The 17423-nt window shown below is 61.1% G+C and overlaps 1 protein-coding gene across 19 annotated transcripts in view; it reads left to right on the top strand.

The window, feature by feature from the left end:
• The window catches only part of CAMTA1 (calmodulin binding transcription activator 1), an 894219-nt gene that overhangs the window by 801679 nt on the left and 75117 nt on the right, over positions 1 to 17423 (top strand). For all 19 annotated transcript variants that reach the window (XM_004272346.4, XM_033432830.2, XM_033432827.2 and 16 more), the window contains 3 exons: positions 421 to 2261; positions 7797 to 7923; positions 13671 to 13805. In XM_004272346.4, the coding sequence (XP_004272394.1) occupies positions 421 to 2261; positions 7797 to 7923; positions 13671 to 13805 (2103 nt within the window). The remainder of the gene's footprint in view (positions 1 to 420; positions 2262 to 7796; positions 7924 to 13670; positions 13806 to 17423) is intronic.

The raw sequence follows: 17423 nt of genomic DNA, 5'->3' as shown, positions 1-17423 counted from the left end.
GCCCCGGCCACCATCCCAGACTGAGCCATTCCAGTGAGTGAGTACGGCTCAGAAGGTGGGAAGGGTTTTCCTGGAGTATGGCGTTCTCCCCAGCCTCTCCTTCCCCGCCTCCTATGCACTGGGGCTCTTCAATTACTATTTGAAAGGAGCATCGGGGACAAAGCCCCCCAGTCCAGACGGTGGTTACACAGGGCACCTGAGAACCCGGGGTGGGGTAAGATGGCCTGAGTCCCTGAGTGTCTGTCCCACGGCAGCCCCGAGGGGCCAGAGCCAGCCTGGACTCCCAGGCTGGGCTCTGCCGGACCCCAGCGCTCAGGGACGGGGCCCACTGCAGTCCTAGCTCTGACACTCTGCGTGTGTGTGTGTGTGTGTGTGTGCACGTGTGTGCGTGCGCGCGTGTTGCGCTTCTGATCTCCGCAGGAGCGGGCAGCAGCGTGCACCACAAGTGTAACAGTGCCAAACACCGCATCATCTCACCGAAGGTGGAGCCGCGGACGGGGGGTTACGGGGGCCACGCGGAGGTGCAGCACAACGACGTATCCGAGGGCAAGCACGAGCACAGCCACGGCAAGGGCTTGAGCCGCGAGAAGAGGAACGGCAAGGTGGCCAAGCCGGTACTGCTGCACCAGAACAGCACAGAGGTCTCCTCCACCAACCAGGTGGAGGTCCCCGACACCACCCAGAGCTCCCCCGTTTCCATCAGCAGCGGGCTCAACAGCGACCCAGACATGGCGGACAGCCCCGTGGTCACGGGCGTGTCCAGCATGGCGGTGGCCTCCGTGATGGGGAGCTTGTCCCAGAGCGCCACGGTGTTCATGTCCGAGGTCACCAACGAGGCCGTGTACACCATGTCCCCCACCGCAGGCCCCAACCAACACCTCCTGTCGCCCGACGCCTCTCAGGGCCTCGTCCTGGCCGTGAGTTCCGACGGCCACAAGTTCGCCTTCCCTACCACGGGCAGCTCGGAGAGCCTGTCCATGCTGCCCACCAACGTGTCCGAAGAGCTCGTCCTCTCCACCACCCTCGACGGGGGCCGGAAGATTCCAGAAACCACCATGAACTTTGACCCCGACTGTTTCCTCAATAACCCAAAGCAAGGCCAGACGTACGGGGGCGGAGGCCTGAAAGCCGAGATGGTCAGCGCCGACGTCCGGCACTCGCCACCAGTGGAGAGGGGTTTCGGCTTCACCACCGTCCTGACCAAGGAGATTAAGACCGAGGACACTTCCTTCGAGCAGCAGATGGCCAAGGAGGCCTACTCCTCCTCCGCGGCGGCCGCGGCTTCCAGCTCCCTCACCCTGAGCGCCGGCTCCAGCCTCCTGCCGTCGGGCGGCGGCCTGAGCCCCAGCACCACCCTGGAGCAGATGGACTTCAGTGCAATAGACTCCAACAAGGACTACACGTCCAGCTTCAGCCAGACGGGCCCCCACGTCCACCAGACCCCTTCCCCGAGCTTCTTCCTGCAGGACGCCAGCAAGCCCCTCCCCATTGAGCAGAACGCCCACAGCAGCCTAGGTGACTCTGGGGGCACCTTTGTGATGCCCACGGTGAAAACGGAGGCGTCGTCACAGACCAGCTCCTGCAGCGGCCACGTGGAGACACGGATTGAGTCCACGTCTTCCCTCCACCTCATGCAGTTTCAGGCCAATTTCCAGGCCATGGCGGCGGAAGGGGAGGTCACCATGGAGACCTCGCAGGTGGCCGAAGGGGGCGAGGGCCTGATCAAGTCCGGGGAGCTGCAGGCCTGTAGCTCTGAGCACTACCTGCAACCCGAGCCCACCGGGGTGATCCGCAGCGCCGGCGGCGTCCCCCTCCTCCCGGGCAACGTGGTGCAGGGACTCTACCCCGTGGCCCAGCCCGGCCTGGGCAACGCCTCCAACATGGAGCTCAGCCTGGACCACTTCGACATCTCCTTCGGCAACCAGTTCTCCGACCTGATCAACGACTTCATCTCCGTGGAGGGGGGCGGCAGCGCCATCTACGGGCACCAGCTGGTGTCGGGGGATGGCGCGGCGCTCTCGCAGTCAGAGGACGGGGCCCGTGCCCCCTTCACCCAGGCAGAGATGTGCCTCCCCTGCTGCAGCCCCCAGCAGGGCAGCCTGCAGCTGAGCAGCGCCGAGGGCGGGGCCAGCACCATGGCCTACATGCACGTTGCCGAGGTAGTCTCGGCCGCCTCGGCCCCGGGCACCCTGGGGATGCTGCAGCAGAGCGGACGGGTGTTCATGGTGACCGACTACTCCCCAGAGTGGTCTTACCCGGAGGTAAGCTGTCACTGCCGTAGCCTCCCGCACCAGCCTCACCTGCCCACCCGCCAGCACCCAGCAAGGGACGCTCATTTGCGTGTGGCTGCCCTTTCCTCGAAGCTCTGGACCATACAGTTGTCCCCTCCCACTGTCCCCATGGTGCCCGAAATACCCCCAGCTCTCTCTGGTGTTCTCAGTCCTCACAGGAGCAAGTAGCTTTAAAATCAGGGGTCTCCTGGGAGGCCAGGTGGCCCTCCCAACTCTGCCAGAGCAATGTTTGCTGTCACCGCTGTCACCTGGCCGATGTCTTAAGATTCCACCTATGTTTTGCTTTGCCTTTTTTTTTTTTTTTTTTTCGGAAAAGCATCCTAGGGCTGCTGGAAAAAATTTTGGAAATCACCACGATAGACCATCTGTATCCATTGCTTTGGATTTCTTTCACAAAACAAAGCAAAAACAAATTCCCATCAAATTGAGAGGGAGGGTGCAGCTTCCAAAGAGTCATCTGTGAGATTTTGGTGGTATATCCAGCCTCCACAAAATCAAAGACATCCCCCCACCCCACAGTCTGTCTCTCTTCCGGGGGGGCTGAGATCTGACGTTGAGAATCCCTGCTCCAAAGCCCGGGACCGCAGGGCGACCCAGGTTTTGCCACGGTGGCCCAGGTGCTTAAGGAAGGAACCTTTGCTTTTCCTCTGAAGTAGAATGGCGTAGGAAGGGGACAGAGTGGCCCAAGTGTTCCCTAACCTCCTGCTGCCCAATAGGACACGATCCCTGACCCCTCCCAGTGTGCCTGCCAGGTGTTTGGAGAGCAGCATATGGGGGCCCCGATCAGCACTTTCTCCCCTGGGAGGTGGCTGCCCACGGCTCCCGTGGCTCCACTGCCACCTTCCCTAGACATTAGTGCAGGGGCTGCTGCCCAAGACACCAAGGGAAGGGTGCTCCTGAGAGACCCTGAAGCTCATGGGGTACCTCAAGGCAGCGATGCAAACCACGCAGAAGGTCTTCTGACATGGGCAGAGCAGGAATGCTGGCTAAACCCGTGCACATTCCAGCCCCAGGTGCTGGCAGGGGCTCCCAGGACGATGCCCGAGCTGGGACAGGGTTAACGGGGTTCCCTGAGAAGTGCAGCATGTCTGAGAGCCCGTGTCGGCTTCCCAGTCTCCCCCGGGCCCTGGTGAAGGGGACACTGAGGCCCAGGGGGGAGGGCATGTCTCAGGGGGCACCCCTGGGTGTCAGTGCTGCCTCTACTGTGATTTTCCCTCCCTGTGACTCAGTTTGCTCACCTATCAAGTGGGGGTGACAATAGTACTTGCTTCTTGGTAAAGTCTTTGTCCCGTAGTAAGTAATCAATAGTTTATTGTTATGTTATTGGTTATTACTCTGTGGCCATCACAACTCACGGCCCACTGTGCTCCTTTACGTGTCCTCCTGCCTCGGCCGTGGCGAAGAGGCTGCTCACTGTGTATGAACGCCCCCAGCTCTCAGATGCCACATCAGCCCAGGTAGTGGCCCCCCTTGGGACAGGAGCATCCCAGAGATACAGCAGGTGTAAGAGCTGCTCTGCCCGTGCACTGTGTCCTCGGGCAGCAGGCTCATCACAGCTCAGGTGTCCAGAGGTGACTGCCCTACGTGGTGAGGGGCACGGGGCTGGGGCTGGACAGTGTGGATTCAAATCCTGCCCCCCACTTTACTAGCCGGTGGTGACTTTGGGCGAAGGTCGCTGCCTTTCCTGTCTCTAAGACTGGGGCAACACGAGCGCTTTCCTCACTGGGTTGTCAGGACTGAGCGAAGAGCTCCAGCAGCCCTGCCTCTTCCACCCACCTCCAGGGACTCCCCCTACCACCACGGACCCCCAAGACTCCAGAAGACTGACTCAGTTTCCTCTTGGTGTGGCTCGCTGTGACCTCATCCCCTGGGGTGAAAGGTCAGCTCAGCCCAGCAGCTGGCTCCCCACGGGGATTAAGAAAGCAATTCCGAGGGGCTGGGAGGGAGGCCTGGGACTGGGGTTCAAGGAGGTCAGAGCTGGAAGTCGGGGCACTGCCTCTCGGGCCTGCCTCCTGGGCCTCAGTGTCCTGATCTGCACGTGGCTGAGCTGGGGTGGCCTCAAGGCCCTCCAAGTCCTCCGACCTTGGAGATCTGCTCCTTCCTCAGGGTGCTCTGAGGCACCCCGGTGCCCGTGTCCTTCAGCAGGAGGAGCTTTTCATCCCGGGACTCAACCTGTGAGCTGAGTGCACATCCCTGGGCGGGTCCAGGCCCTCCTTCCAGCCGCTGGGACCTGCGGGCACTGGTCAGGGGCTCTTGGCAGGCCTGGCGCTCTCCGTCCTGTATCCGAGCACCGGCCTGCAGATCCCTAAACTGTACCTCGGAGAAAGTCAGTTCAGCAGCTCGCCACGCGAGGGCGGCATGGGAACGAGAAAGGAAAGATGGCCCGGGCGCCTCGCAGAGGGAGCGGCAGCCCCACTTTTCCAGAAGCTCTGGATGCTTCCAGCTACCCAGAAACAAAAGCAGCTCAAATTCAATTCGATTTGGGAAATGCGCAAATGCCACCAGCCGGGCCCTTTGGAGCCCAACGTGGCTGCTCGGAGAGGCCTCTGTTGAGGCCCCAGCGGCTCTGCCGGCCGCTCCCTCCCCGCCATCCTCCCCCACCCAGTCCAGCAGCAGGGGCCGACCCTCCTGGGTTCTCCTGCCGGAGATAACATCTTGTCCCCTGTCCTTCCTCTCTCCTCATAGCACCGCCCCCACCGTCTGGCATGGTACCCTTCGCCCTCTCCCCTTCTCTGCTGGGAAGAAGCCTGCCTGCCACCTGTGTCAGGAGCCCAGATCTAGCCAGTCGCTCGGCACCCTCACCCAGCTCTAAATTTCGAGGGTGCCCAGGCACTCACTTCGCAGGGATGCTAAGGCCAGGGCCGTCTTGCTGTCTCTTCTTGAGCATCCCTCCCCCACCACAGGCTGCTCCCGCTTCCCCTCTGCTCTGTCTGCCTCTTCACCTGCACACACACACACACACACCTATGCTGGAGGTGCCCCTGGGCCCCCAGGATCCGCCCTAGGGGCATCAGAAATCCAGGTCCTTTACTCAGGGCTCCCAGGGCACAGAGACCTCAGATAGCATGTGTTGCTGCCTCTCCTCCCCCAAATGCTTCTGCGTCATCTCCCTCCACGGACACTCCTGCCGCACCAGGCACAGGAGGCTGCAATTAGAGCTGTCAGGTGCCCGCATCACAGCGATTCAGCACAGCCAGGCCGATGTCGCCATGGAAACCGTCTCCTGAACGGATGGCTGCTGAGCCCCTCCCGCAGCAGTTTCCATGGAGAAGGTCCTGATGTTCTCCAGTAATTCCTGCAGTCCTTTGTTCTTCACAGCAGCCCTGGCTTCATGCTAGCAGCTATTGATTGGGGTTACTGGGGTTTTTTTCCTTCTTTCTTTCTTTTTTTCTCACAGAGTAACTGTCTGTGGCCTTTTGAAGACACTGCTCTTCCATTGCCCAGGATCCAGGGTGGATCGTGCCCTGAGCTGGCCTCTGGTGCCCCCAGGCATCCCAAAGTCAGGTTCTACCTGTGCCATATGGTACATCTCCCAGCCAGGAGCCCACTCCCAGCCCGTTGGCCCGAGGATGCTGGCTCCAGGCCCCGCCACTCCGACAGAACTCCAAATCTCTCTGCGGAGCCACGTATCAGAACCAAAGAGTGTCAAGGCCAGAGGGTCCCTAAAGTTCAAACGCCACCCAGAGAGGTTGGGCCACTTGACTGAGGACACACAGCTACAAGGGGCAGAGGCAGGCCTCCTGCCTTTGGCTCCTGGTCCTGAGCTCTGTCTACCACCCTCCAAACTTTGATTGTCTAGCAGTAAGGTGACTTCTCCAGCCATTCCAGGCAGAGGAAGGAAGGCCCATCCAAGAGCACAGGTGGAAGGCCTTCCAGTCTGGGAGAGCCCCTTCCGTAGGGGAAGCTCCCTTCTGTGCTGGGCTGTGAGGGACCCACTTCCACCTCATCCCTGGAAACACCCCTTCCTACTGCTGATGCCCAAGGCCAGGTCTGCTTCCAGGAACGTTGTGTGGAGCCTCAACAGCCAGTCCTGTGTCGAGGCCGGGGTCCCTCCAGAGCACGGATGGGCCAGTGCCAAGGACAGGTCACCCAAGAACGGGGGACTGAGCAGGAGAGAACGTCTCGCTGGCATTAGGAGCAGCGGGAGAACCAGGGTCTGGCTTCTCTGGCCTGGAGAGGTGGGAGAAGGAGGGCCTCAGGCCGCACTCCTCACCCCCTCCACCCCCCACCCCCCCAGTCTCCAGGAGGCGCGCCGCTCGACCTTCTCCTGCCTGGACACTAGGTGGTGCTCTCCACCCCGTCCTGGGCAGAGCTTGGCCCCCTGCCGGGAGAGGAGGCTGGAGCTCACCAAGGACCAGGAGAGCCAGAGGACAGCCAGCCCACCCTCTGCACCCCCAGGGCAGGCCTCCCCGACTCAGTTACCTGGCCTTCCCCTCAGCTGTCTGAGCTCTGAGTAGGGCACCTACACCTCCTTGCTCGCATCAGGCAGGACAGGCGGCTATTAATCACTAAGCTCGGATAATAGACAGGACTGCCCGGGGCACCGAGACGTAAGGCCACCCTCTTGCTCTGTGGCTGCCCTGGCTGGTTCCAGCCAGAGGTCAGGGAGCGCCTGTACCCTTCGGGTGCTGTCCTGCGCCTGGGCGCCTCTGGGATCCTTGGGGGCAGGGCCCTCTCCCCTTGAGCTGAGCAAGGTCATCTGAGCCCCACTCCTGCATCCCCCTTCCCCCCACTCCCCGGCTCTCGCCCTGTGGGAGCAGCTGCAGCCCAGCCAGGCTGTAAGCACATCGGTGCCTGCGTGTACTGTGTCTGCACACAGTGAGGGGGCCGTCTGGCCACAATGGCAACCTCTGAGCCCCTCCAGCTCTGAGCCTTCCTTCCAATTTTCTGTTCTGTTTTCTTTCTCATTACCTTCTTCATCCAGCCCCTCTTCGCTGCCTCCCCCCCTCCCCCGGCTATCCCCACCACACCCTGGGCATCCCGGGTCTCCCCTCATCTCCCCGCCAGAACGTCCAGTCCCTGCAGGCCACTAAGGTGCTCAAGCCCATTTCCGTAGCTCAGAGTTCACACAATCTGTCCACAAGCAAATGACAGAGAAAGCCCCTTCCCTCCCCTCCATTTCCTCTCAGGGGTCCCCCACCACCCCCCGCCAGTTCTCAGGTGCATCCTGGGGGGAAAAGCTTGAAAAACTCTGTGCTCCCTTCTGCCTGGAGCTGAATGTTCCACTTCCAGGAGGGGGTCAGGGTGCTGGTGGCACCCATGCTGGGTGCCAGCTGAGGAAGGCCAGGAGCGTCTGGGGGCCCCTGAGAGCGCCGGGGGGGAGGCTGGGGGCCTCCTTCCCACCACAGTCCTGAAACAGTGGTTCTCAGAAGTAGGGCTTATGGGAATCGGCAGTCTGCATTTTCCACAAGCACATGGGCTGGGGGTGCAGCCACGGGGGCCTGTGTCCCTCATCCCTCCCTCTGGGGCTGACCTCTGCCCCCCGCTGGTCTCTGTTCCCTCCAGGGAGGAGTGAAGGTTCTCATCACAGGCCCGTGGCAAGAAGCCAGCAATAATTACAGCTGCCTGTTCGACCAGATCTCAGTGCCTGCGTCCTTGATTCAGCCTGGGGTGCTCCGCTGCTACTGCCCAGGTGAGAGGCCGCCTCCCGGCAGAGGCCGCAGGGCCCCAGAGCGCTGGACTCCGAGTCAGCCTGGAGGGGGTGACCTGGAGCAACTTGTGTCATTACCCTGGGCCTCCGTTTCCTCCACGGTGAAGGAGTGGGTCCCGGATCAGCGATCATAATGGCATCTGTTCTGGACTCGTGGCCCCCTTAGCATGATAGATGGGGACACAGGTGAGCTTGGCTGGGTTTTGAAGAGAACCTGATGGAGGACTGCTTAGACGACCAGTGAGCCAGGGTGACACACCCAGGACTGGTCACAGCAGGAAGATCTAATCACCCTCCACCTGAAGGGTTACAGGAGCCGGTGAGAGCCAGGCGGGCAGAAGGGCCCCAAAAGGAGCCGCGTCTGGGGTCAGGGCCACGGTGCCGCCCTCTCTCCCCGCCCCCGCCCATGCCTCGCACAGCTGAAGCCACACAGAAGTCACGAGGACGAGAGGGCCCAGGCCATGCGGTCCACGGGGCCAGTCCCCTGCGGCACAGAGCGGGTCAGAGAGGGATGGAGAAGGCCCGGCAGACCGCAGGGGAGGGGGCATCAGACTGAGAATAACCCACAGAAGCTCCTTTGAGGGGCTGCTGACGGCAGCCACCCCATGGCCAGAAGGAGGCACAGGCATATCGTCTCCTTTGGCTCTCAGGCCCCGGAGGCCCCGGGGGCCGTCCCCGTGGCTCTGACCTTGTCCCTATCACTCGGGCAGGGCGCAGCTTGGTGCCCCTGCCTGGTCAACTTGCCCTTGGCCTCTGACCATTACCTCCTCCCCACTGGCCTGTTGGCTCCATGAGGACAGGGTCTGTGTCTTTCTTGGTCACCACGTGTCCCCCAGGGCTCAAAAGTGCCTGGCACGTCCCCAAAAGGGGTGGATGTTCGTGAAGGAATCTGCTCACGTTCTCTGTTCCCTGGGTTGGTGCTGGGAGGACCCCTTGACTGGCCCCTCACACGCATCATTCGTTCCAGGGACGACCCGTCCAGCTGGCCCAGATGATGGACGGAAAGGCAGACGAGGAGGCGGGCGGGGAGGGCGGAGGGTCCCACTCCGTGTTATTTGCAGCCGACAAAAAGGAGAGAGACAGAGAGAGAGAGAGAGAACGCTCCCCGTGGAGGACCAGGGGTGGGGAAGAGAAGTGGGGCCGGGGGGTCCCCAGGGCAGGAGTAGAGCTGGCCCGTGCCAGGGGCCTGGTTCACCTGGGGCGGTCCAGCTTGAACCTCCGGCCACTGGAGCTGTCTGCCTTACCCAGCACCATCACCCTAGCCCGGGGCTCCCGAGCTGACATGGAACATTCTTCTCTCTCTCTCTCTCTCTCTCTCTCTCTCTCCATCTCCCCACGCAGCCCACCGGAGCAGAATGCCGCTGCTCCAGGGCTGGGCTCACATACTCAGCTTCCGCTTGAATGCAGCGGTCTCTGCACCGCAGACATCCCAGGGAGCCAGGGCTGGTGCCTGTGGTGGCCTCCTCTGCTGGCCCTGCCCCCGCCAGCGGCCTGGCTGGCTCGCACTCATCTCCCCCTGCTCCCAGGCTCCCAGCAGCCCTCCTGGGGCTGGAGCGCAGCCATCCTGATGCCAGCCAGGCCGGGTCAGCCTATCACAGCTTGGGGCCGCCGCGTGTGGCTCATGCAGCCCCCCACCTCCACTGGGGAGGTGGGGGGAGGGGCAGCGTGTTCTTAACTATCCACTTATCACCTGCTGCTGGAAAGGGACTGGCCCAGCCTATAAATAGATGCCGCTTCCTGTACCTGGTTCTTGCCCGGCTGGAGACCCAGACCTCGCCTGTCCTGAGTTAGCCGACCCCTCCAAAAAAATAAAAAAAGATTGGCCTTTGCATACCGTCTGGATGGCGTCCCAGGCCAGGACCTGGCAGATCCTGGGTGCACCTCCCAGATCAGCCAGTTACCGTCGGGTGACGTGGGCCCGGAGGTTGACTTCTCTCAGTCCCCATTTCTACATCTGTAGAAACCACCGGCCAGATGGGCAAGGGGCTGAGATGAGGGTCCAGGAAGCTCCTGGCTTACATGCTCAGTTCATGGAGCTGCTCATGAGGGAGGCCTTGCTGTTTCAGTCCTGGTTGCGGGGAGGGGAGCTGGGAGAGGGGTCCAGGGCTGTTTAGGTATCAGCAGGCAGTTCTCCTGGTCCCAGAGCTGGCAGGAGAGTCTGCCCAGGTCACTATGCCTCCTAGTGGTTTAGGCTCCCCTAACATCTTGCATCTTGGACCCAGAGAGGCTCAGGCAGCCTGTGGGCTGGGGGCCCCGCCCTGTTCCACCCCTAACCACAAAGAAGGGGCGTCCTTTCTGGACATCCTTGTTTTGAGGCCCAAACTAAAACATGTCACTCAGTACGAGAGCACTGGGTGCTACATGCATTCGTTCATTTCTTCATTCGTCAAGTAGTTTGCCAGGCACTGGTAGGCGCCTGGAGTGGACCCAGCCCCTAACTCTAACCTTGACCGCGAGGAGCTCTCAGTCCAGGAAGGAGCTGGTCATGCACCCTGGGGGACAATGCTGGCTGCTCAGGGACCTCTTCCCTGGGTCTCCCAAAGCCTTGGGGAACCTGGAGCTGATCTTAAAGAAAGGACACTTGAAACCAGAACCAAACTGGCCTCACCTAAAAGAAGGGCTCAGAGGCCTGGGAGCACAAGCCAGGTCACCTGAGGAGCTAGAATGACATGGGAAGAGGGGGCACAGGGGGTGCAAATGGCCCCTGCCCACCGGCCTCGTGCACATGCCCAGGCAAAACAGCTGGGGAGACTAGACCCCGACCAAGAACATGGTTCTGGGCGGCTCCCCCTCCATCACTGGCCGCAGAAGACACACAGGCATGGAAACTGCCTCTTGCAAGATTCCAGTAGTGTTCCAAGGTCAGGAGGGAGAAAACCCATTCAAGCCAGTGAGCTCCGGTGAAGCAGTGGTGAAGGAGGACTTGGGATTTAGGAAAGGCAACCTGGTCCTTGGAGAAGATGGAGGAAGCCCCCCAACAAAAAGACTTTGTTTGGGGGGGCTTCTGGACAGCCTCACGCTGGATTCCTTGGAGTCACCAAAGGCAAAAGATGAAATTCAAAGTGAGATGAGCAAGTGCACTGCATTCACTCGACAAGCAGGTATGGAGGGGCCATAACAGGCCAGGCACTGACCTTGGCCCTGGGCATAAAGAGGTGATCAGGACAGACTGGCTCCCAGCTCCCACAGAGCTTACATTCTACTGTAGGAGATGAAAAAACAAACAAGGAAACAAAGAAATAACCAAGATCACTGGAGAAAACACTAGAATATGGTCATGCGATAAGGTAACTTGGGAAAAGGGACGTTCCTTTGGACAGATCCTCTCACAGGCTGGGACATTAGGCTGCAACCTGAATGATGAGATGGAGCTGGTCATGGGAAGCATGGGAGGAAAACATCCGGCAGAGGGCAAAGGAAGTGCAAAGGGCCTGAGGCAGGAACAGGTTTGGTAAATTGAAGAAATAGAAAGGTGGGGTGAGTTGGAGGTGGCTAGGTTGGAGAAGATAGCAGAGAACAAATCATGTCCATCCTTCTAAGTCATAAGAAGGAGTCTGATTAGGTTGTACTTGCAACGGAAGCCATTAGTCTTAAGTGGGGAGTGGCTTGATCTAAATTATGTCTTTCAAAGATGAATCTGGGTGTGTGGGAGAATGGATTGTAGGAGGGAAGAACGAAGCAGGGAAGGGCTTCCCTGGTGGCGCAGTGGTTGAGAGTCCGCCTGCCGATGCAGGGGACATGGGTTCGTGCCCCGGTCTGGGAGGATCCCACATGCCGCGGAGCGGCTTGGCCTGTGAGCCATGGCCGCTGAGCCTGCACATCCGGAGCCTGTGCTCCGCAACAGGAGAGGCCACAACAGTGAGAGGCCCGCGTACCTCAAAAAAAAAAAAAAAAGAAGAAGAAGCAGGGAAACCATAGGAAGCGGCAGAGGAGTAGTCTTTCCCGATTTAAGGAGGAAGGCTCCCTTGGGCAACACACTCCCACTTATTTCCTGTGGAGGCTTTGGAGTGTGCCCCCCACCCTAACACCATCCCAGAAGAACAGGTAGGTCTCAGGTGTGCTGAGGGTGCCCTGGGCAGGACGCTAATGCAGGAGTCCAGGCATCTAGGCAAGACATGATGGCAGCTTGGGTACCGTGGTGGCCATCAGGATGGAGAGAAGCAAATGGACCCAGGGCTTGCTGATGGACTCAATGCGGGGGAGGGAAAGTGAGTCCAGGAAATGTCCTGGGTGACAGGCCCGCATGCGCCGGGCTGCTGGGCTGGGACCCAGGAGGCTATGACAGGTCCTCTTCGCTCTGTCTCTCTGGGGAAGGACGGGATGCCTTGGGATCTGCCACCATTCCAGCGTCACGGCAGGTTGTACACAAGCCAGGAGATGGTGGAAGATGAGCGGCAGGTGAGGAGGACCCTCCAGCTGGAATGTCTGGTACAGAGAAGGCTTGAGCTCCCCGGGGGCCAGCGAGAGGCAGCAGACTTGCCCCGAGGAGCAGAGCTGAGTGGGCTCCGATGGGGCGTTCGCTGACGCCCTACCCTCCTGTTGGTAAACGAGGCAAATCTCCAGGGAAGAAGAGTAACCACGAGCTTGGAGATCTGTCTGGGGACGCCATCAGAGCCTAGGGAGGTCTGGACTTGGCTGGGGCCCCCTGCCCAGAGAGGCGCGGCGGGATCTCCAGTGGTACCCCACCCACCGCGGAGCCAGCTTGTGACCTGGAGCCGAGGGACCGCACCAGGGTGGAAAGCACAGGGGAAAAAAACACTGGTCATCTTGGGGCAATGACTTCCCGAAGACCTGTTCTGGGGACCACTGCGTAACACATACACCTGGGATGGAGAGAGGCCACACCTCAACGAGTTGGTTTTCCCGTGGGCAACGAGGGCTGCATCAGAAGACCTCAGAGGGAAGCCAGGGCTTTACTCGGCCCTGGGGAGCAGCTGACTTGGAGAGCTTCCTACAGTCTAAGCTTCGGAAAACCAAGAGCCCAAACAGTAACATGATCCCCGGGTGCGTCCTCCCTGGAAATCTGTCCTGGGAAGGCCCTGGGCGCTGGTTCCAGAAAAGCAGGGCAGAGAGCACAGAACCCTGCTGTCTACCAGAGGCTGAGGCCCGGCGGGGCCGAGCAGCCTGTATACACCCACTGGCCCCCAAGACTTCAAAACCAGCCTCACCCCCAGAAATGAAGCAAGTCTCTCTGCCACAGGTAGGCTCTCCTCTTGGGAACAGTGAGAATGTCCCCTGCGTTACTCAACTAATAGCTTTCATTGAGCCCCGTGTCGGGGTCAGAGCAGCTCACGAGGCCCATAAGGGCCGGTCTTCCCGAAGCCTGACATCCAGGCGTCGGGGGGGGGGAGACGAAAGGTTTACGCCAGCCTCCTGCCCAGCACCACTGGGCTCAGAGTAACAGGCACAGACAAAGCTCTGGCCTTCATCGGGGATGCAGAAGAACTTCTGAAAATACGCAGAAGGCCAGGCTAAGTGAGTCAGGACAAGCTTGCAGGAAAAGGCGAAACAGAGAAATGGCACAAAGGAGTCCAATGCAAATGCTGCACCTAAAGCCCCCCCCCCCCCCCCCGGCTTCTGACCTTGAGGAATGAGCAGGCCCAGGCAGGGCTGATCCATGAAGGGCAGGGGGGAGAGGGTCCTCCTGGCCCCTGGGTGGGGACATGAGGCTGGAGTGTGCCCATGCCCCGGCCTCCTCCCTCCCTGACAGCTCTTTCTTTTGCTTTCAGCCCATGACACTGGTCTTGTGACCCTACAAGTTGCCTTCAACAACCAGATCATCTCCAACTCAGTGGTGTTTGAGTACAAAGCTCGGGCCCTGCCCACTCTCCCGTCCTCCCAGCACGATTGGCTGTCACTGGACGGTAAGAACAGCGCTCGGGTCACCTTGCCAGGCCCCAAGGGAGAGGGACACTTGGGAACCCTGTGTGCAAGGTGTGAAAAAGGAGGAAGCATCCAGGTTTCCTAACTTCTGCTGCTCGGGGTGCAAGTCGCACCTCGAGAGGACGGGCTGGTCCCCACCCTCAATCTCGGTCTTTCCCTGGGACAGAGTGAGTAGGTGAGCTTGGACCCAGGGCTTGCCAGGGTGTCTGAGTGGCCAGACAAGCCCCTGAGCTGCTGAGAGGCCCCTCTCCGGACAGACCTGGGGCAGCAGGGTCCAGGCATCCTCTGCTGCCCCACCCCCAGCCCCAGGGCAGTTTCTAGAAGCAGAGGGAGCTCCTGGAGGCCATCACCAAGCCCTGAGCCTCTCAGAGGCAACAGCAATGGGCGAGGCTGGGGGAAGGCAGCCCAGGTTGGGCTTCTTTCTGATTCCAAGGCCTGGACTTCAAGGCTGTGTGTTGAGTGCTTCTGCCTTTTAGGGACCGTGAGCCACACCTTCTCATGGAAGCCCTCCCCGACCCAGCTGAGGGCGGAGGGCCAGGGAGCCCCCGGAGGCTCCAAGGCAGGAGGCAGGACGTGATGGCCAAGGATGCTTCTCTGAGAGCCACTGGCCTGCTGCACGGGGGTGTCGAGCGGCGGCTGCTCCCCCTGGGGCGCCAGAGGCTCTGCAGAGAAAAGTCGCAGAGGCTGCCCTTCCGGGCCCGGGCATGCGCAGGGGAAGCCCCAGAGCTGGCCTGGGGGGCTGAGCCGATGGTCTGCTCTGGGCACTGAGACAGGATAGAGGGATGGCTTACACCCGCCCTTAGTATCAGGGCAGCCGCAGAGGTGCCCGTCTGTGGGGTACCTTGCTAGAGACCTTGCCGGCCCAAGGTGTTGGGTCTCAGCTAAGCTGACCCAGGCCCTCTGTGGGGGTCAGCTCCTTAAGCTCCCCTCCCCCATCCACAGCGGCCCTCTGCCTTCTCCCCTCTCAGACCTCCCTTTGCTGCTGGTCGCTGGAGGCTCTCTGGGCTTGGCCACATGCCTTAGGCAGCTTTCCTGGGCCACCCAGTGTGTAAATCTCTGCCTCATCCCAGCCCCGGCCCCAGCAGTGACAGGGGGCCTGGCAGCCGCCCTGGCCACTGAAACCTCTGAGCTGTTCCCAGAGGTGGCTTTGGGTCAGCAGGCGTCTGCACGCTGGCAGTGGCTGCCTGGGAGCGCCAGGCTGGCCTTGGCAGCCACCCTGGCCGGGGCTGAAGCCAGCCAGCGCTGTGACGATGACCTACAGGATGTAACAGAGAAGGGCAGGGTGACCAGTGGCTCCCGTTCAGGAAATCCGGTTTCAGTTTTGCAGAACAAATGGGAAAGGGAACAGGGAACTCTGCAGAGCCCTGGCTCTCCCTCAGTGACCAGGTCACTTCACCAGGGTGCACTGCAGGATGCAGGGACCAGTCAGTGTCGGACCTGCCGGGAAGATGGAGCCCTTCAGAAAGCCAAGTCTAGCCAGGCAGTGCCTTGCCTCGGAGCACAGGAATCATCAGCCGTCCCCCCCTCCGGAAGCCCAGAGGGCAGGCTGTACCGGGAGGCTGCTGGCAGGAGAGGATGCTGTGAGAGAGATCGTGGGGAGGGGAAGCCACCTTCACTGCTTCATGACGAGCACGCCCCTGAGTCCTCGGCCAAGCAGGACACCTGCTCCCCAGCAGCCCCTCTGCCAGCACTTGCAGCTCTGAGCTCCATAGGCCTCCAGTTGAAATAAGCATCCTCCCAGCCCCTGGCAGAGCACACAGGAGAGATGACAGGAGCTGGGGAAGGGACAAGGCAGGGCCACCCCCCTCCACAGAGCAGATGGGGGCCCCGAAGGACCCCATGAATCTCCTTCCCTTTGGGCTTGGCCAGGCGTCCTTTCAATAGCGGGAGGGGAAGGGGGGCCAGGGCAGAGGAACCGTGAGATGCCCACCCTGCCAGGGTGGAAGAGTAAAACTACCGTCTCCTTGCTCTTTTCCATCCCCCCCTCCCCGCCCCAAAATGAGTACAAGTGACTTATCTACCCAAGGATCATTCTCCCAGCATTTCACCAGCCTGATACATAATAACGGGGGGGGGGGGAGCAGAACCGCAGCCTCAGCGCCAGGGTCATAATCCTCCCAGTGCAAAGGGGACAGCTGGGACAGCCCAGAGGGTGGAGGTCCCCCGGGCTCTGGCCAACTCTGTGGCCTGGCAGTGAAGAAGTGTGTCGAAGAAGATGCTGCAGCGACCAGGCTGTCAGAAGCCTTCCTCTCCTCTCCCCTCTCCTCCCGTTCCGCGGCTCCTTCCCTCTGCCCCTCCCGCCCCCAAGGTTACCGGGCAAATTCTCAATTAGAACCGCGGGGACGGGGAGGTGCGCGCGCTGCGGGCAGGGGGAGGGGCGGCGGTGGAACGGGAGGGGGTGAGGGGACAGCAGCGCCGAGCGAACTGGGGCGCGGCGGCCAGGCGACGCGCGTGCACACACAGGCGCACACACAGACACACGCACGCTTGCACGCCCGGCGCAGCTGCAATGCAGGGGCCCTGCGCGGAGCGCTGGGCAGGTTGCGCCCGCGCCCGCCCCACGGACTGCGGCACGGCTCAGCCCTCCCCAGCCCAGGGGAGAGAACAGGGACGTGCCGCCAGGGCTGCGCGCTCTGGCGCCGGCGGCCGCCTCCCGCTGCGCGCGCTCCTGGTCCGCACCACTCCACCCGCGTCCGTCGCCCTGCTTGCCATCCTGGGGGCGCTCTTTGCTCCTCCCTCCATCCCAGAGGGGGAGAAATGTTTGGGAAGAGATTTCAGCTTTCATTTGTTTAAAAAAATGGATTTGTTTGCCAGACTAAAGGCTGGGTGGGGCACGCGGAATCGAATCCGCGCGCGCAGTAGCAGCCGCGGTGGCGCAGCCTTTGTCCTGGGCGCAGCCTTTGTCTGAGCAGCTTGGTCGGGCGGGAGGCGATCGTCCCCAGAGAGGGTCATGGGCGCAGGGGCCCCGTGTCCCCCAAATCTCAGTTGGACACAGCCATCCAGGCGGAGACAAGCATGGAAACGGGGGAGGAGGGAGAACAGGGAAGAGGGGGCGCTGGCGTCGGCATCTACCCGCTCCAGGCCGACTTAGGGGGGAGCACAGTCCTCTGGGTCTCGGGAGCTGCAGCGCTTCTCCCAAACTTAGGGGACTTGCCCACCCTCCCCAGCCCCTGCACTGTGACCTCTAGAGGACACAGGCCCTACAGGCTGGCAGATTGCGGGCCACAGTACCTGTTCGTCTTATGAAGGATTGAATGCATGAGCGAATAAGTGCCCACAGGACACATCAAGAGAGCTTCATCCAGCCCAGTGTTCAAGAAGGCTTCCAGGAGGAAGTGACTTCCACTGAGGCCTCCAGCCTGAGCAGGCATCAGCCAGGCTGAGACGGATGGGAAGGAGGAGTATCCCAGGCAGAGGGAGCGGCAAGGGCCCCAGGCTGGGGAACAGCCACTTCCTTTAGCCAAGGGGCTCTGGGAACTACCAGCTTCACCATTTCTTCCCCCAGAGGTCCAGATTCAGAACAGATTTCCCCAGGCCTCTTGCATCAGGACCCCAGAGTGGTCCGGGGTGGCTCAGCTGTGCCTTTGGGGCACAATGGG

Source organism: Orcinus orca, chromosome 1 (genome assembly GCF_937001465.1).
Source record: "Orcinus orca chromosome 1, mOrcOrc1.1, whole genome shotgun sequence".
In the NCBI taxonomy this organism is placed as follows: domain Eukaryota; kingdom Metazoa; phylum Chordata; class Mammalia; order Artiodactyla; family Delphinidae; genus Orcinus; species Orcinus orca.
Note: the sequence above shows the minus strand (reverse complement) of the source record. Positions and strands in the feature narration are given on the sequence as shown.